This window comes from Haliotis cracherodii, unplaced genomic scaffold (genome assembly GCF_022045235.1).
Source record: "Haliotis cracherodii isolate W230 unplaced genomic scaffold, xgHalCrac1.p SCAF_2, whole genome shotgun sequence".
NCBI lineage: Eukaryota > Metazoa > Mollusca > Gastropoda > Lepetellida > Haliotidae > Haliotis > Haliotis cracherodii.
The window spans coordinates 26,027,623-26,047,893 of NW_027266275.1; the positions used below are offsets into that span (position 1 = coordinate 26,027,623).

The 20,271-nt window shown below is 39.1% G+C and overlaps 1 protein-coding gene across 1 annotated transcript in view; it reads right to left on the minus strand.

Annotated features, from left to right (window-relative positions):
• Positions 1-12,341, minus strand: part of LOC139467891 (extracellular matrix organizing protein FRAS1-like) — a 127,682-nt gene extending 115,341 nt beyond the window's left edge. Inside the window, exons 1-3 of the mRNA XM_071249435.1 lie at positions 12,250-12,341; positions 9,226-9,506; positions 8,314-8,345 (exon numbers count right to left, since the gene is read on the minus strand). Of these exons, the coding sequence (XP_071105536.1) occupies positions 8,314-8,345; positions 9,226-9,304 (111 nt within the window). The 5' untranslated portion in view covers positions 9,305-9,506; positions 12,250-12,341. The remainder of the gene's footprint in view (positions 1-8,313; positions 8,346-9,225; positions 9,507-12,249) is intronic.
• Between the last annotated feature and the right edge of the window lie 7,930 nt (positions 12,342-20,271).

The window sequence follows — 20,271 nt, forward strand, 5'->3', positions numbered from 1 at the left end:
TCACATCCAACATTTCATGGCTGGCTGGAAATTCCATGTGAGCAGAAGGAGTGGTGAGCAGTTAAAACTTCTATCATAAAAAAGGTGTATTTTCTTGATATGTTCCTCCATAGCACACAAAGGCTCTTTGTTCCTTACACTAAACATTGCTCAATCTTACTGGATGCATGTACATTTTTTTGACAATTAGATTTAAGATTATTGTCAACTATTGTTGACTGCTATCAACCCCAACAGTGACCAGGTAAACTGCCCCCACTGTGTTAACCAGTACCTTCCACCCCCTTCTCCAGATCCACCCCACCAGGTAAACTGTCCCCACACTGTAAAACACTACCCTCCCACCCCCTTCTCCAGATCCACCCCACCAGGTAAACTGCCCCCACACTGTAAAACACAACCCTGCCACCCCCTTCTCCAGATCCACCCCACCAGGTAAACTGTCCCCACACTGTAAAACACTACACTCCCACCCCCTTCTCACAGCCACCCCAACAGTGACCAGATAAAATGCCCCCACATTGTCAACCACTACACTCCTACCCCCTTCTCCAGATCCACCCCAACAGTGACAGGGTACACTATCCCCACGCCACCAACGACCACATCCAACTTAACACTGACCACGAGAGAGAGCAGTGGTAAGAACAGGTGTGCAGCCCAGCCCAGTAAATCGGCTCGCCCTGGTTGAACTAAATGCCCTGATCATTTGATGGTATCTTTATGATGAAGCAGCGGACTGTATGGCTTGTTAATTGGCTGCTGTTACCTGTATCCGAATCATCACACCTGGAGCGGTAGTTTGTGATTGTAAGCCAGGATGCGGTGTTTATGGACAGAGGTCATATACAGGTTGCTGCTTTAGCCGCACTCTCAGAGGAGTGGCACAGGAGATTTCAAATTGATCCTTTAAACAAATAAACAGTGATGACACCACTGCAATAATTCATAGTGTAAATTCAGTGAAAAAGTCCACAAAAAGGCAAGTCAGCTTTGTTAACTTAATAGTCACAAACGGTAACTGTAGTACTTCGCATACGAATTGTGTTAGTCCTTTCATAGCCATAATATGCAACCATGAAAGCACTTCATGTAGAAATGGTCCCTTCAATGGTAATAGGCGACTTCATCACAGACGTAAACCATAAACTTGGGATGGTGGTTACAGTGCCAGCATGGGACACTGTTTATTGCCATCAACACCTCGGGAAATGACTATGGGTTGACTTAATATTCAAACACACTAAAAGATAATTTCTTGAAAATGATAGTCATAAAAAATATGTAAAATGCTTTGTTGTTAAGTCAACAACAACAAAACCATCTAAATCAAACATTTGTCAAAACCACAGCATCACTACAAGAGTAACCATAGAATATTAACATATTTATTGAGCAATTACTTCTTTTTTAGTTACAAAACTATTTCCTACACATCCCTCCACACATCCCATCCCTCAACCAAATCTGAACTGTAGCAGTGGTGAAAAGCACATGACGCTTGTTACGAGTCGTATCATCACCAGTCACAATATATTCATTGTTTGTTTGTTGTTTAACGTCGCATTCACCAATATTCCAGCTATATGACGGCGGTCTGTAAATAATCGAGTCTAGACCAGACAATCCAGTGATTGACACCATGAGCATTGATCCACACAATTGGGATCGATGTTATCCCTGCCCATCTCATTACCAAATATCCTGCCACCCATGATCTCATTTCCCAAAGTAACTACAGACAAAGAAAATCACATTCCACTGACTTCAACCATGTTATTATAGTTGATACATGATGTCTCTATAATTTTTCATGATGACCTTTAGTTGCATCAGTTTTACTTGTTGACATACATGTTCAGAATGGCCAGTAAGTTCCTGACTCAGAAACAACTACAACAAGAATAGCGTGACGTGATCCTAATGGATTAACACACTGTCACACATTAAAAATCTCTGGAGATGTATGTGAGGAATCCATGACAGTGGTAATAAAGTTTGGCAAACAATTCAACTTATGTCGGTGATAACCATGAGGCAACAAAGGGGGTTGGGTGATCAGGCTCGCTGACATTGGATGATGCATGTCATTGTATCCCAATTGCGAGGATCGATGCTCATGATGTCAATCACTGGATTGTCTGGTCCAGACTTGATTATTTATAGATCGCCGTTTATATAGCTGGAATACTGCTGAATGCAGCGTGAACATGGTTGGTTAAACAGCAAACAAACAAAAAAAATTAAAAATATGTCAGTGAAGTGATCAATACTACAAAAGATGCATGAAATACCACACATATGTGGTAATAAAACACAGCATCAAAAACAAGGCAATAAACATCAGAGCTATTCCACCTGCAACTGAAGGCATTTATCTTTTAATGATAACAAATATGTAAAACCTATTCAACACATTCATTCTCAGAATTTGGACTTCTGTGAAGAGGTTTGTGCTGGAGGCAAATGTGAAGCATCTCATCCTTCACACATGACTTGAAGACAGAAAAGATCTGAGATCTTGACTCTATGAATGAAGTTAAACATATGCATCGAGGCATGCCATGCAGGTAGAAAGCCCAAGGCATTTGATGAATTGTGGCAGGTCACTTCATTATAAGGGAGCACAGACACATGGCTCTGTCTATATCCCATCCCAGGTATTAACATTGTAGTTATGTATTAACATTGTACAACACCATAACAATGAAGGCCTTTTGTTGTGTAATGTCTGTATCTCATACAGGGTTTGATGGGAAACTTCAACATGTTCAAGATGATATTGCTGTGTAATAGGAATTTGGGTTTTTTAAAAAACCAAATATGCTATTTATTTGGAAAGGTTCATCCATGCACATTGCACAGATTATTTCAGTTATCAACAAAAATGTTTTCATGAAGTGAATGATGAAACCAAGTACATTTTTCTTTGTTGTGAAAAGTACGGTAATGGAAAATATAACTTTCTAGGTTGATAAATCTCTTTCTGGTTTTGTTAGTTGTTTAATGTCGCAGTAACAATAAACATTCTTCTGCTTCAATGCTATGTTCCCTAATTTCTTCCAGTGGCATATTTTTACAATAAGTATTCGAAACAAAACAAATTCAATAATATATCTTTGTGGTGGAGTGAATTTTCATTTTAACACTTAATAGAATACTTAGAACCTATCACTGGTGTTGTCATTGTGTGGCTTTATCATGTAGGATCGCCTTCATGATCTACTGATAGAGTGTCTGCCCAGAGAACAGAAGGTCCGGGATTCAATCCCTAGCCACATCATACAAAAAGATGTTTAATGGTGGTACTTGTTGTTACCCTGCCTGGAGCTCGTAAAAGGGTTAAAGCAAGGACTGGTTGGCTCAGAGTCAGTATTATGTGTCTGAGTGGGGTATTCATGTTAAACTGTGGCATGGTATCTCAATGGGCAAGCACTATAAAATTGGCATTAGTCCAGACCAGAAAACAGCCACACGCACACATGCATGCATATCGCAATATAAGCGCAATATCTTGGATGCGATGTAAAGCCCCATTTCATCTCACCTCTTACCACAAGGACAATCTCAAATTTCAATCTTAATTTGATACAACAAATAATGATGCCAGCACCAGGGTGGTCAGGCATTTCCCCTTAATAATGGGGTTCCCTTTATGGAAACCACAGGAAGTCAAATAGGGCCCTTCCCCTACATGCCCTATAGAGAGTTCCCTTTAAGACAACACAAGTGCAATAGGGTCTTGGTGGGTCCCATCCCTGATATAGAGAGATCCCTTTACAGACAACACATTAAGTCCTATTGAGGCTGGTGAGTCCCCAAGCACAAACAGACAGGCTGCCAGCCCCAACTCTCAACTTACACGTATCACACCTTTGCAATTACCTGTACAGGAGTCTGTGGACTTGACCACTTGCTCATTAACTCAAGTTAATACCAATGTCAAAGGCCTGGCAGGTAATGTATCTGTTTGATTAGCCTAATCATTGATGTGTACAGGTAGAAATGAATGGGGTAATGATGTTTTATTATTTAGCCTTAAATGTGAAGTACTACAACAAGGGTATCAAATAAAAGCACTCGAGCTGAGAGCTGGTATTCATACATACTACTTAACATGATTAATATGGTTTACAGATTCTGATCACCCTTAAATAATTCTCCCAAATGCGAGGTTACGTATTCACCACAAAAATGTTTTGCATACAATAGGCTAATCTGCAAGGCTACAATAGCACGAATAGGCAAAAGTAATCTAGTTGGTTCATTATAAGAAGAGACTGGCATAAACTACCACTGCACACCCTTAATCATATTTAGATAATGTTTTGAAGAACAAATAAAAAAATATGAAATGTCTTTTTTATGTCATTTTCTTCTACCAACAATGTGGCATGGCGATGCTTCATTGTTACCTAAATCTAATCTTTAACTGAATTCCAACATTTCAAACACACTGTGATACAAGCAGAGTGTAAAGGGAATACAAATACAATTACATAGGGTAAAACGGATGATATTTCATGGGACAGAAATTCAGTTAATTTGACCGTATCGCTCCATCTTAATCCCATGTGATCCCTGGACACACTGAGACCACAGTATGTCACTGTCCAGCCATGTGTCAGCACAAGAGTGATGATAGTGGATTTAACTGATAGATGTGGAACATACACAACTGCCTCCCCATGCTCTAGCACACAGCTCCCAGTTCAGGGTCCAGTACAAGACTGATGACGGTGACACTGAACCTGGTAATTGAGCATTCACAGTTGTCTCCCCCCATGCCTCCTCTACCCTCACTATCACAGTCCCCCCACCCCACCCCCATGCCAAACATTCTCTACCCTCACTATCACAGTGCCCTCACCCCTCATGCCATGCCTTCTCTATCATCACTACCAGTCCCCCACCCCTCATACCAAACATTCTCTACCCTCACTACCATGTAGCCTCCACCCCTCGTGCCATACCTTCTCTATCCTCACTACCACAGTCCCCCCACCCCCCATGCCATGCCTTCCCTACCCTCACTACCACAGTCCCCCCACCCCTCATGCCATGCCTTCCCTACCCTCACTACCACAGTCTCCCTCACCCCATGCCACACCTCTTCTACCCTCATTACCACAGTCTCCCCCCATCATATTTTCTCTAACCTCACTATCCCAGTCCCCCTCCCCCTAACCATACCTTCTCTAACCTCACTATTACAGATCCCCACCCTTCATGCCATGCCTCTTCTACCCTCACTATCACAGTCCCCCACCCCTCATGCCATGCCTTCCCTACCCTCACTACCACAGTCTCCCCCCATCATACCTTCTCTAACCTCACTATCCCAGTCCCCCACCCCTCATGCCATGCCTCCTCAACCCTCACTATCACAGTCCCCCTCCCATGCCATACCTTCTCTACCCTCACTATCACAGCCCCCCTCTCCCCGACTTTCTCTTCCCTCACTATCACAGTCCCCCTCCCCCATACCGTCTCTAACCTCACTATCACAGTCCCTCCGTCAGTGAAGTTTATAGGCCTATTTCTACAACACTGGCTTCGCTCCAGTGCTTCTTCATTGCTCTTCGAAACAAAATCGGTGGTGGCAAGCCATCAGTCTTTGTTATCAAATTCCTAAGATCAGGTATGAAATATTCATCATGCCGGGGCTGTATGAAAAAAAATGCATTATTTTATACAATGTTTGTCAGTTTTGCTTTGTCAGCTTCACCGCAATTTGTAAAGCACCTGGCAATAAGAAATGACAGGGCTTGAGAATAAGATGAGTTTGTACATGGATTTCCACACAACTGGTAATTCACTGAATGTCAATAGATATATGTACAAAGAATAAACTACCTTACAAAAGATAAGCTGATGAGGAAAATAGACTGTTCATGTTGACAGAAAACACTGCTCAATTGAAGTATACAAGCTCCAGGTTTCACAGATAGAGCATGCTCCTTATATTCATAGACATTTCTACTGAGATACCAAACTCTATGTTCAGACTGTGTGTGTCAGATTCACTCAACCGCTAGGTTTTGGTTCAAACAAGGAAATGCCAATTCATAATACTTATAAGGCTTTGCAAGTATTAACATTATATTCATTGGTGGTACAGTCATCACCATTAGACCCTCAGTTTCAAGCCTGGGACCCCCTGACAATTACAGACTCACAAATTGACAGACCAAAGTAAGTCCCACCAGGCTTATATTTTAGTTCGTTTGTTTGTTGTTTAACGCTGCACTCAACAATATTCAAGCTCTTATGAAATCATTTTTGGATGAGACAATTATATGGTTGACATCTACTCAACTGGAATACGATGATATGCATCAACCAAGTCAGTGAGCCTGGCCACCCGATCCAGTTAGTTACCTCTTATGACAAGCATGGGTTCCTAATAACAATTCTAACCCATCATTTATGAGGTGTAAATTTATACATCTGTTATATTGTGAGGAGCGGACTTCTTATTCTTCACATAACAATTACTGTAGATGAATATTTATGCTACACACAAAATAACACCAATGAAGCAAGAAATTCTTTTAAAAAGGGATGCATACACATATTCTCTGAAACGGGAGAACCACAAAGTATGGATCTTCCCCAAGAACAATAAGTAATCATATAATTATTTTATTTTACAATTTCTCAATGCAGTTTACATTTTGGTCAAATTTACCCTCAGAAGTCCACAGACTACTTATAGTAATACCAGGGATCCGAAAACGAGACAGTGACTGTAAAATGTCCGATTTGAAGAAGTGCAAACCGGACATTTAAAACTTTGCCAACTGGATATTTTCTAGAAAGTATTTCCCAGACATTACAACCTGAGACCTATATCATAACGAGAGATATAAAATGAAAAGAGATTATACTATATGCAGAAACCATGATTACCATGTGTAAATAGTTAGATCGATGCTAAGAACAGCTTAAATCACACTGGTGCCAGCGGTCAGCAGTGCACACCAGCAGCACTGCACTATGTTGTCAGTAACAGCATGGCATATATCTTTGACCTTTTAGATAAGTCACAAACTATTAGGTGCATAATGACACACAACTGTTGACATGTTGAGGCAAGGGTGATAGAGAAACCTTGTTAATCTGGACTGTACCTTTCCCAGTGAATGTGTCCACATGCAGTCCCTGCTTAAGGTTGCTAGGCTGAATTTGGCACTTGGAATTATTTTCACTAGCTGTTTGTGTTATAACATGGACAATCATACTCAGCTTACAAACAGAATGTTACCAGATATGGACTTCGGACCAGTCTGTATTTGTCCGGTGAATGTGAAACCATGGACATATATTAATGTAAACATACTGTCAAAAGAAAATATAGACTATCTGATTCTTTCTCATTACCAGTGCTTTACCTTGACTTACAAAAGTGAGGTCATGGGGACCCCCTCTATAATTAATATTATGGGTCCTTTCGGGCAATATGAGGGGCCTTGTAAAGTAATGAAATGGTGTAGTGTACTGTACATTTTGAAAATAACTTTAGAATCAATAATCATATGCACAGTGGTCATGATTGGTCGATGAAATGAGTTGCCTTTGTTGCACTGTAGGTGCAATGAACATTATTGTGCATCCTTGGATGCAGTATATACTTTTTCTGCATCCAATCTCAACATTTGTGTGTACTGGACGTAGATTTGTGCATCACATAAAACCATGTACACCTGGGTGCTAATTGGGTGTTATTAAAATTCTTAACAGTGAAGTTCTGAATGGAAGGGTTTCCAGAAGTCTGTGTTTTTCACAGTACATGCCTTACACTTTAACAAGGGGCATCTTCCTGTCAGGTCAGTGTCCACCACAAAACCTATAACTCTGGCCTTAACATTATGAAATGGGACTGCCAACTGTGAACAAGTTACATGGATGTGCAGGAACATCCTACACTCATCTGTGGACCCTTCGCAGCAAACAAGACACATGATGCAATGAACACATCTATCGCATAATTATCACATGATCTGCATGCACATCAGTTTTCCAACTGTTATCCTTCTCAAAAGCTAAACATCACACAGGAGCCATTTCTTAATCATTCTTACAACGAGAAACATCAAATAAAGAGTCAGAGCCCAGACTTTGCGGAGGGACATTACTGACAGGAGGACAGAGCAAAGCCAATTTACACATCACCGCAATCCCTTGGCCACACTGAAGCCACTGTCTTAGCCAGCCCATTGGTCAAGCTATAGGCTGAAGTCGTGAGCGGCAATAGGGTAATACAACACAGGGCTCTTGTGTGAAACTTGGGCAAACTTGTCAAATACTCACCAAATACACAGCATCCATGTGCAAACATCCACCTGAAAACACAGAAAACACTTCAGCGATGCTCTCAAAATCACTTTTGTAACTGGAATGGGTATGAAGTAAGGCCAGGAATAAAACTCCATTCAAGAGGGGTTTGGGAGCAGTGCCTGTGAGTCTGTTGTAACACAGCCTGCGTGTCAACTTTATACTGTATGTTTGCACACATCAACACTGGGCACACATGTCTTTTCGGCTATGTGTGCAGTTTACCTATATGTTTCTCATCTTCCTCAAGTTACTTGGAATACACAGTGTGTAATATTACAAAGCACTTCTTTCCATACACGATAGTCTGTGGTCAGGGCACTAAGAAGTATGCCAGCATATGCTGTACTACATTTAGTCCAAGTGAGGGTTTTTCTCTGTTGTCAGCACTTTTTTCCATCCCTCCATAATGGACACGTGAAAACGTCTAACGATAAAATAATGCAAATATTTATTTCTTCCATAAGATTATGTAAACATTATATTTAATTTGTCCAAGGCGAAAAGAAGAGATAACCGATTTAATCATGAAAAAACTGTATGTTTTCCACAAGAAACTTTAAAACTTCTTTCTTAAATCCCAACTCCACAAAAAGCCTATGATTTGTTTGTACTCATTCTATCAAATACACTTCAGAGAAACCATGTAGAGTCATAAAATATCCACACACTCTGTGACTGCTTGGTTCATAAAACACTTAATTTGTAACCCTGACTTAAATTCCATATGATGTTTAATTGAATATGTATTTCATTACCAGTAACTGTATAAGACAATTGATTCAATTGGCTGTTTAACTTAATAAGAAAAGATATATCAGCATTTATCTGGCTATATAACTAAATACCAACTACATCTACACGAAACACATCAGCACCCTGTCTCACCATTGACAAATGTCGCCAGGCTGAGGAGTCCTACCACCAGCACTGGCCAGCAGACCCCCACACAGAGCTGGCCACTCATCGCTGTGAGTCCAGCTAGTCTAGAGGCGCTGTTCTGTGGACCCCATTCCCTGGTGCTCTGCTAGTACACTCCCTGGATCACACAACACAACACACATATATATCCTCCTTCTCCTTGGTTCCCCTCCTGAAGGAGGAGGCACTGACACTTGTCCACAGGTAATCCTTCACAGCTGTTCTAAAACACTATCCATCCTTTCACCCTGAAATTGGAAGACAACCTGTTGAAAGCATTTTTGGCAAAATCACATTGGTAAACAGTATGCTGTGCTTCCATAAGAAGTTAGGTATGCTTCCATAAAAAGGAAGGCCATCTTCAATATCATGCATTTTAACATGATTAATACTTAATACGATGTATTAATTCTGGAGGTTATAAAGTGTTATGTTTCGAACATTTGGAAACCCTTTAAGCTTGAGTTCGTATTAGTGACATGGGCTTAATTAACCATGTTAACACAAATACCAAATACATATTACTCAATGGATATAGCTCAAATAATATATATAAACCAGTGATTTTGCAAGTGAAAAATGTTACTTGGATGTTTGCTTGATTTGAGCCTATTTTGATGTTACATTCTTCAATCAATACCAAACAGTAACATATCTTAAGGTCAGTTTGGAAGACAGTAAATTAATGTCCTACAAAATTAACTCATCTGAAACTCTGTAAAATGTAATAGAATATCATACACTCTCATAAACAACTTATCAGTGGCTTCTAATCCCAGTGTAAGATGCATGTGTCTCTGTTAACTCCAGGGAGATCCCTGTCTGTCACTGTTGAGCCTGCCCATGCAGTGACCAGCGGGCAGTGAGTCTCCGGCCTATCTACAGTGTAGCCCTACAGGTACTAGCCGTCACCCTACCTGACAGTCAAGCTTACACTGTCAGGGAGATGGGAGCCTCCACATGGCATGCATTTAATCACAGCCACAACAGCCACTTGTTGAGATTTGCAATAATAATATATCACCATTTGATAGAGAACATTTGAATGTTTTATTGCAGTGATCCTACATGACTGAATGATTGCACAGTATGGTTTGTCAGAGGGGGAATGCTGTTAATATTCCTTTGTTTTCTACTATTAAAAGATCTATTAATTGCTTACTAAGGCAAAGGCAAAGGACCTAACATGTTCTACTGTGCTGAAAAAATAATAATGTATAATAATTCCTGTTTCCTAGTGATGTTTTTTAAATATCATCCTTAACACATAACAAGGTTTTTTTTTTAATAACTGTAATAAACACAGATAAGTTGAAACACTTCAAATGAAAGATACATAAACAAAAGGAAATGATGAAAGTCAAGACTGTATTGAACTCTGTTTTTTTCTGTGAAACCCTCACATAACAGCTGTTACATTGTCTAACCCGAGCAGGTGTTTCATGGGAGGGGCCTTGTAACCCTCCCACAAGAGGGGACTTGGCAGACAGCACAGAGGCTGTACAAATACCTCAATAACTGATCATAACCATGACATTTCTGCAACATATTGTTTACAGATGAACAAACAAAATAATTCACGACAAAGTTCATTATGATTTTTGGGGGTCAGGAATATGAAAAACTCTTGTATCATTTTCATGTCATGAACTAGAACCCTGCCATCATTGCCATGTTGAAATATAAGTACATCGATGCTAATAAAATGCACAACAGAAATCATAAAATCGATAAAAGTTCATACTTATTGCAGGTAAGTGTTAGTAAAAAGTTATAATGACACTAATTATGTTGATTTTTGTTTATTTAGTTCGTTTATGATTTGTCTACTACAGAAATTATATTTACTCTTCATTTTGATTATATCAGGTAAACTGTCAGGTAAAATTGGTGGTTGCAGTATGAAATAATTATTGCATAGATGGGCAAAATAGGCCTAATGATACCAATTACTGGCCAGAATGTGTCACATAGTGCAACCTTTGTATCTGTCTCATAGTTAAATATTGCATTAAAATGTTACATAAATTCCACAATGTTGCAAATTGTTACATTGCCTTCTCCTAGATAACAGGTGATAACAAGTGGTATAACATATACGAACTCCCAGGCCAGGCAACCCGCAGGTGATTCATAATCCACACATTGGGTTTTAGTTTGAAACCATTTCCTCATAAGAAGTTGAGACAATAAGAAAAAAACCACATTTAGTTACAGTACATAAAACGACAAATCTGCATTTGACTGCTTAAATTTCAAATGGTCTAATGTTATCTCAGCTGATAACGTTCACCTATAATGCATTTATGTATCTTAAAACATTGTATCAAATTCTTGCACACAATCACAACGAATTCGGGGAAATATGTAATCATTTTAAATGCGTGATCAAAAACAAAAATAAACATTTTCATTTAGTTTTCCATAATACAACGTATCAGACATAACGCAAGATATTCAAATCCCCCGACCAGCTCCATAAAACATTGCGACTACAAAATAGTGTCAACTTTAATCTATTGTTTCAAATTACAAAAGTAAATTAGACAACCCGTGAAAACAAAACGTTATTCCATCCGTTCAAACATTAAAACGCTGTACTTAAAACTATTATTACCTATGAATATAATTGAATTTGAACAAATAGCGCAGATCTTAACTCCACTCTTAAAATAACCAAACTGTCAAGTTAACTAAAGAAATGTAAACTTTCTAAGGTTATTATCTAAACTAAACTACTAAACACAAATAAGTAAAGGATTTACAAACTCCAGACGTAATTCCGATGTTTACACAAAACGCCGGGCCTGGTTTTTGGAGACTACAAAAGCAGACGATACACTGTCGTGCGTTCGAACCGCTCAGCTGTAGAAGGTATTTTCGCTTACCTGAGAAAGATGTAATACTGACACAACGACAAAGTTACAAATGATCGGTATAAGTTCCGGATAGGTCTCAAAACGGTTTAGAAATTCACCAAAAATGAGTTACCTGTCACATCGGTGGATAATCCGAACTGCGACATCACAGATGAAGGTAACATCCACTTGAATGTGAGTTTACAACTCTCAACACCGCACGATGGGACCGCCACCGCGAGCTCATTTGCATAAGGGAGCATTCCGTGATTCGTTTTTCGCCGAGGGCATTGAATACAGGCGGGGTTATTTTTAGCCAACGCTAAACTATCTGTGTGATTGTTTGGGTACAATGGTATTAGATATTATTTAATATCCAATATGTCGCAGTTAAGAGGGAGGAACGAGATGTGATGTTGGTCAGATTGTGGATATGGTATAGATACAAGGCGATGTGCGAGCCGTGGACGTGAGAGCACGTTTGCAATCTTGACGTTTTCACAGTGAGATTACTTGGCAACATCTGTGAATCTGCTCGCACGCGTCTCACTAACTATAACGGAATGCTAGCGTTTTCGATAAAGTAGCAAACAGCCGAGTTTAGAAGAGTGAAAAAGTCAACGTGAATTTAATTTTTGTGAACAATCCATGCTCAAACGTGCGCAGTAGCAGGTCCTGCATACATCGACATACATAGACACGGATTCTTGAAAACCAATGCCCAAGACCAGTCCTTAGGCTATATTCAGAGGTAAAAGATGAGTAGAATTAATGTTCCTTCGCACATGGAAGATGGTATATAGAATGATATAGATTGCTATATAGGATGATAAAGATTGCTTTATAGGATGATAAAGATTGCTATATAAGATGATAAAGATGGCAATATCGGATGATAAAGATTGCAAGATAGGATGATAAAGATTGCAATATAGGATGATAAAAATTGCTATATATGATAAAGAATGCTATATATGATAAATATTGCTATAGGATGATAAATATTGCTATATAGGATGATAAAGGTTGCTAAGTAGGATGATAAAGATTGCTATATAGGATGAGGAAGATTGTTATATAGGATGAGGAAAATTGCTATATAGGATGATAAAGATTGCTATAGGATGATAAAGATTGCTATATTTGATGATAAAGATTGCTATATAGGATGTTAAAGATTGCTATATCGGATGAGGAAGATTGCTATATAGGATGATAAAGATTGCAATTTAGGATGATAAAGATTGCTATATAGGATAAAGATTGCTATATAGGATAAGAAGATTGCAATATAGGATGATAAAAATTGCTATGTAGATAAAGATTGCTATAGGATGATAAATATTGCTATATAGGGTGAGCAAGATTGCTATATATGACGATAAAGATTGCTATATATGATGATAAAGATTGCTATATATGATGATAAAGATTGTTTTATAGGATGATAAAGATTGCTATATAGGATGAGGAAGATTGCTATATATGATGATAAAGATTGCTATATAGGATGGTAGAGATTGCTATATAGGATGATAAAGATTGCTATATAGGATGATAAAGATTGCTATATAGGATGATAAAGATTGCTATATAGGATGAGGAAGATTGCTATATATGATGATAAAGATTGCTATATAGGATGATAAAGATTGCTATATAGGATGGTATAAAAGGATAAAGATAGGTGTGTGAGTATCCTCATCAGTATTTTTGCAGCTATTCGCGGTTCAAAGAGGTAGCATCCGTATAATTACTAGCATAATTATATCAAATACATGTATATTCGTAAAAGACCCGTGAAAATCCGGGGTAGAAAAGGTCTTCAGCAACCCATGCTTGCCGTAAAAGGCGACTGTGCTTGTCGTAAGAGGCGCCTAACGGGATCAGGTGGTCAGGCTCGCTGACTTGGTTGATGCATGTCATTGTATCCCAATTGCGTGGATCGATGTTTATGATGTCAATCACTGGATTGTCTGGTCCATACTCGATTATTTACAGACCGCCGTCATGTAGCTGGAATATTGCTGAGTGCGGCGTTAAACACCAAACAAACTCATGCACGGGGAATGATGACATCCAAATGTAGATGTGCACGTGTATCAAGCGCAGGACCTGTTGACACCCAGGTGTAAATTTGCACGTGGGATAATGCCGAGTGCGGCGTTAAACAACAAACAAAACAAAACAAAACAAAACAAAAAAACATTCGTAAAACACCCTGCTAATTTGAACATAAGAGCCGATATTCTATTCAAATGAAATCGGTGGTTCCCGTGGACAGTTAATGGAAGCGTTAGCGGTCGCAGATGAAACAGTTTCAATTGTTTTTTTAAATTTAAACATAGATTCACACAAATTGGATGCAATGGATTTTAAGAACATATTAAAACCGAGATGACCCCGTGACGTGTTTGCTACGTGTGTCCTGAAGAACAGTAAATCTAACAAATCTAGCGACTCATTTCTTTCAAAATGTCTGCCACTATAAATGGGCGCTTGGACGTTGTTATCTGTCACGTGATGACGTAACTATGACGCCACGTGGGGGAAGTACAATAGGCGTTGTTGCGGATGCGGGAGGTGGTGTCATGGTAGATAAAGCATCTCAGCAGGAATTTCACTTAATGGTTCGTCAAAGTAGTCCCCAGTACTTAACTCCACATAGGATGCATTAATCATTGTGTTACATCCATTGAATCTTGTACATCGCTACATTTGACATGGTCGTTGATGATGATGGTATCAATTGGATAAAATAGGCTTAACAGTTCGTCAAGCATAATTTTAACCGTATATGTTGTATTCATCGCTAAGACCTGAATCGGATCCAGGGAAGAATATGTCTTCAGCAACCCATGCTTGCCGTAACAGGTGACTACTTGTCGTAAGAGGCGACTAACGGGATCGGGTGGTCAGATTCGGTGACTTGGTTGATGCATGTCATCGTATCCAAATTGCGTGGATCGATACTCAAGATATTAATCACTGGATTGTCTGGTCCAGACTCGATTATTTAAAGACCACCGTCATATAACTAGAATATTGTTGAGTGCGGTGTTAAACATCAATCAATCAAACATGCCGCCGTGATACCGGTAGAATGTCACTGACGCCAGCATAACGCAAACGAAAAGACCTATGTTTGGCTTTGCTGCAAGTTTGCTGTCGACGAGTCAGACGACCCTGTGTGAATAAGAATCATACGTCTGTCTCTTGTCAATGTGAACCTTATGTTTTGTATTTTAGGTATGTGAATGTTATTAACGCCCTTGTAATACCACCTGTAGGGATTCCGGGTTCGAATTGATCCCCATCCTATGCTGGTCGCAAGAGGCGACATAATGGATCGGGTGGTCAGACTCAGTTACTTGATTGATTGCGTGTCAGCGTATCCCGAAGGCGTGGATCGTTGCTAATAATATGTATCACTGGATCGTCTGGTCCAGATCCGATTATTTACAGGCCGCCGTCACATAGCTGTAAATTATTGAGTACTTCGTTAAATAACTTATGATTTGTCGTGCACCATGGGTGTTCTTTTGTAGGAATAAGAAGACAATATAAAACCTATAACATAATATCAAACCTCAATATTGAATATAGTCATTATTTTCTTGAAAGCTGAAGTCTGTGCCTTCATTACTGGACGTGTTTGCGATGAATTCATTACATGTATTGGTTATCTGTGTTAAAGGTGTTAAAGTCCAAGTTGTATTTGCCATCACACAGCGTTAACACCTACAGGTGAGAGGCGCTTTTTAAGAAACGAAGTGACTGCATGGCATGCATACCAGATGCCGCCGTCATATAGCTGGATTATTACTGAGTGCGGCGTTAAACCGAAAAAATAAGAAGAAAAAATGTATGCCAGGTGGATGCGTGTAAATGATTACCCAAAACGTTGTATAGATTAGGATCTGCAGAAACTCCGGTACTGTATTGGGACTCATCTTGAAATCCCCAAGCTCACATAATTCGTTCGATATTTTTTGTCGCATCCTGGTGAAACGGCTCCTGCAGCATATTTTACACACACATGGAATATAGCATAGACTATATAGCAGTCTCTATAATCATATATGCCATCTTATCTGTCATGTGTACAAAACGTGCACCGGAACATTTGATTTACTGATCTTTACCCCTGAATACCACACAAATAATTGTCCAATGGAATGTAGATGTTCCATGCGTCAACAGTGATGGTTCATCAACAACATCGTCAGCTATATTATCAACTACCAGCAACATAGTTAACAACCTTGATTGATTATCAGCAACATCGGTAACAACCTTGATGGATTATCAGCAACATCGTCAACAACCTTGATTATCACCAACATCGTCAGCTATATTATCAACTACCAGCAACATAGTTAACAACCTTGATGGATTATCAGCAACATCGGTAACAACTTTGATTGATTTTCAGTGACTTCGTCAATAACCTTGATGGATTATCAGCAACATCGGTAACAACCTTGATAGATTATCAGCAACATCGTTAACAACCTTGATTGATTTTCAGTGACTTCGTCAACAACCTTGATGGATTATCAGCAACATCGTTAACAATCTTGGTGGATTATCAGCAACATCGTCAACAACCTTGATGGATTATCAGCAACATCGTTAACAACCTTGATGGATTATCAGCAACATCGTCAACAACCCTGATAGACTATTAGCAACATTGCCAATAACCTTGATGGATTTTGCAATGACTCCGTTAACAACCTTGATGGATAATCAGCAACATCAACAACCTGGATGGATTTTCAGTGACTTCGTCAACAACCTTGATGGATTATCAGCAACATCGGTAACAACCTTGATGGATTATCAGCAACATCGGTAACAATCTTGATGGATTATCAGCAACATCGTCAACAACCTTGATAGATTATCAGTGACTTCGTCAACAACCTTGATGGATTATCAGCAACATCGTTAACAATCCTGATAGAGTATCAGCAACATCGCCAATAACCTTCATGGATTTTCAGTGACTATGTTAACAACCTTGATTGGTTATCAGCAACATCGTCAACAATATCACCACCAACAACTATAAATATTAATTTGACAGAAAAACTGTCAAACCCAAATACCCACATTATTTTGAATTATATTTGAACCACGTTTGACCTTCACTCAAATACACCCACAAGCGATTATTTCTGAAATACTATCAAAGCTAACAGACGATATCCACTTTGCATGTCAGCCCGGGAACACCTGGCGTTATGTAACTGCCTTTCAATGACCCAGGGATAATTTTCACCACTGTTTTGGTCTTTAGGTATCTGTTTTGGCAGATAATCGAGACTGAATATTTTCTCGCGTTCACGTTTTATATTTTGTATGTTACCCAGTCTCTATAAAACATATAACTCGGTCTAAATCAATATGCAAAGATAGATAACCTGTCAAAGACACAGTTAATGTACGATCATCTCCCAAATGGATATGAATGGACACATTCTTTATATCACCGTTGGTCAAGGTTTATCGTGCTTCTTTGAAACTGAGTATTTGAAGCAAAGACATAAATCCACCATCTTGAATGCCCCGCGAAGTGCAGGCTATCGTTCCAGACCACTAAAATGCCCATAAACTTGGTTGGGTTTTGGTTGAAAGAGAGGTCCGGTAACCAAATCCGGTTTGTGCCTAACAAGGAATCATCCAGGTAGATCAGTGTCGCACCTTCGCATAATACGCGGTCAGGTCTGGTTGCACGGGATTTAATCCCAGCGAGTGTCAGATGGACAGGACAGAGTTGACCAGTAGAAGCATGCAGGATGGGTGTATAGTAACGTATAGGTTTGTTCCAGATGTGTGGCTAAACACTTGCCTGTGTTCGAAATTAGTCGAGGGATTCTTGTCATAAAGATTTAGGTGTTCATTAAATTCAATTACTACAGTAACAAACATTAAAGACATCGCTTAATTTCTTAAACTGCTTGTGAGAAATGGCCTTGTTATGATGATGAAGATTGACACATTAACCCGATACAGGGGCGAGAAGATAGACACATTCACCCTTTACATGGGCGAGAAGTATTCCTCAAATATGGTGGAATATAGCAGAGTTGTCAACCATTTCAGAATCTGGCTAATTTTACGTTCTCGTGAATGTATCTGTTATATAACTATATGTCTATTTTGTGAGCAGAATTTCAGTAGACTGTGTTATATGGATATTAGAATACATACTGTTTTTGAATGTATCAATAATGTCAATGTGCAATATTACACGAAATCTGTTCGGTTTTGGGGTAAAATATTTCGAAGTAATATTACGCAAAACGTATCCTTCCTGCAATTAAAGGAAGCCACCATGCTAAACCGGAAGTGACACGTGTCCAGGACACGTACCAATGGAATTCCCTTTCTGCACAGGACGCCAGTGTTATAACTAAAGGTAAAAAAAAACCTGCGCCAAACATAAACATAGTACGATAATATATGCCTCGTTTGGGGATTAAGCAGCGCTTGGAATGGATGACTACCATTAAGTATAGGACGAACTTGAATGCACAAGCCGGCTCTGCTTTCAGGCACATTGGCATCTGCTCTATTGACGATTGTTAGGTTTATCCATTAACAATAATACATGTATATAAGTCAGTTTGAGTGAAGTTAATATGGCTGTTTTGGAGGCCAAATGTATGTGTTACATATAGATCTATAACGCTCGAATTCAGCGATGTCTTATATTTCCAAGGTTAAAGCGCTAATGTCTTTTTAATGCTGACATGCTATTTCATACTTCAGATTTTATATACATTGTATGGACCTATGACATGGCGCGACGTCCGCCGTCACCGCGATGTTTCCGTCCGTATCAAGGAATGAACTGAAGCGTAGAAGAAGAGTTTTTAGTACCACAGATCCTGGGAATGGGATCAGTTAATCGTACTGGAATGAAGGATTGTGTTGTTAAACACTTTTCTCAAAATCCCAAGAAACTTTCATTTGATAACGTTGAAACGTATAGCCTCAGAAACTGAGGGGCCTGAAGTTAGCAGCGGGTTTGTTATTCATTATTCGTTTTTCGAATAACGAAAAATAAGCCAGCACCGAGTTCGTTATTCAAAAGCTGTATATTAGACAACTTCAGTAATGTGTTCAAATGCAATGAAACACATTTGATATATGACAGCAGGTTCGTCTTACAACATCATCCAAAAACTGTTTAGTTATTCAGTACTTTTGAATAACGAAAAGCTAACCAGCATACCCGCATATATTAAATGATTGTCGGTGTATTTGACCACATTACTGCAGTTGTTTAATATACAGCCTTTGCATAACGAACCAGGTGCTGGCTTGTTTTTCATTATTCGAAAAACGAATAACGAATAACAAACCCGCTGCTAACTTCGGGCCCCTCAGAAACTGCAGCTTAAAACTGACCAACGTTAAGCATGTGTCACAATGAGTGTACGCCGTCTTTAGGTTGCATCTTAGAGGCTGAGTTGACTTAATTATTTTTTTTACTCTTTCAAAGGGACATTTCAGTACAGGTGCTAGTGCAATTTTGAAGCCCCAAATGCCGATGCACCTGCAGCGAAACGTCGCATTGTATGAATAAAGAAGTTGAAGTCCATCAGTCTCAGAATGTACCCGGAGAACAACGATTCCATGGCGCCATGTTTCATATTTTATCACAACATAGTGATCCCGATCTCCTGGCGTCAGTGTCCCTGTTAAGACGACTGTTTAGACAAGTCATATGATATTTATGCTTCAATATATATAGTCTTCTGGAAATGTGAACGACTTATGGCAAGTAAATGATATATCTTTAAAATGTCGTAGGTATTCTAGAATTGTCCACGTTCCCTTAAAGGATATATTGTGACAGCATTGATTTCTATTTACTACAATGATGCAGGCATTCCGGCTGCCTTTCATTCAAACAAGGTACAAGGTGTGGCTGAAATGTTCCGAGCCTATGTTATGCTTATTTTTTCGTGGCAAACTGAAAGACCATCACAACATAGTTAAATATAATTACAAGGAATGCCTGTTTCTTCTAACTGACACTGTATACCGTATATGTACAATGCGTTCAATTGTTGTTTGAAGAGAAAAATAGGTATATGTAAATTTGCTTTTTCTTATTTTTTCTATCCACATTTATCTA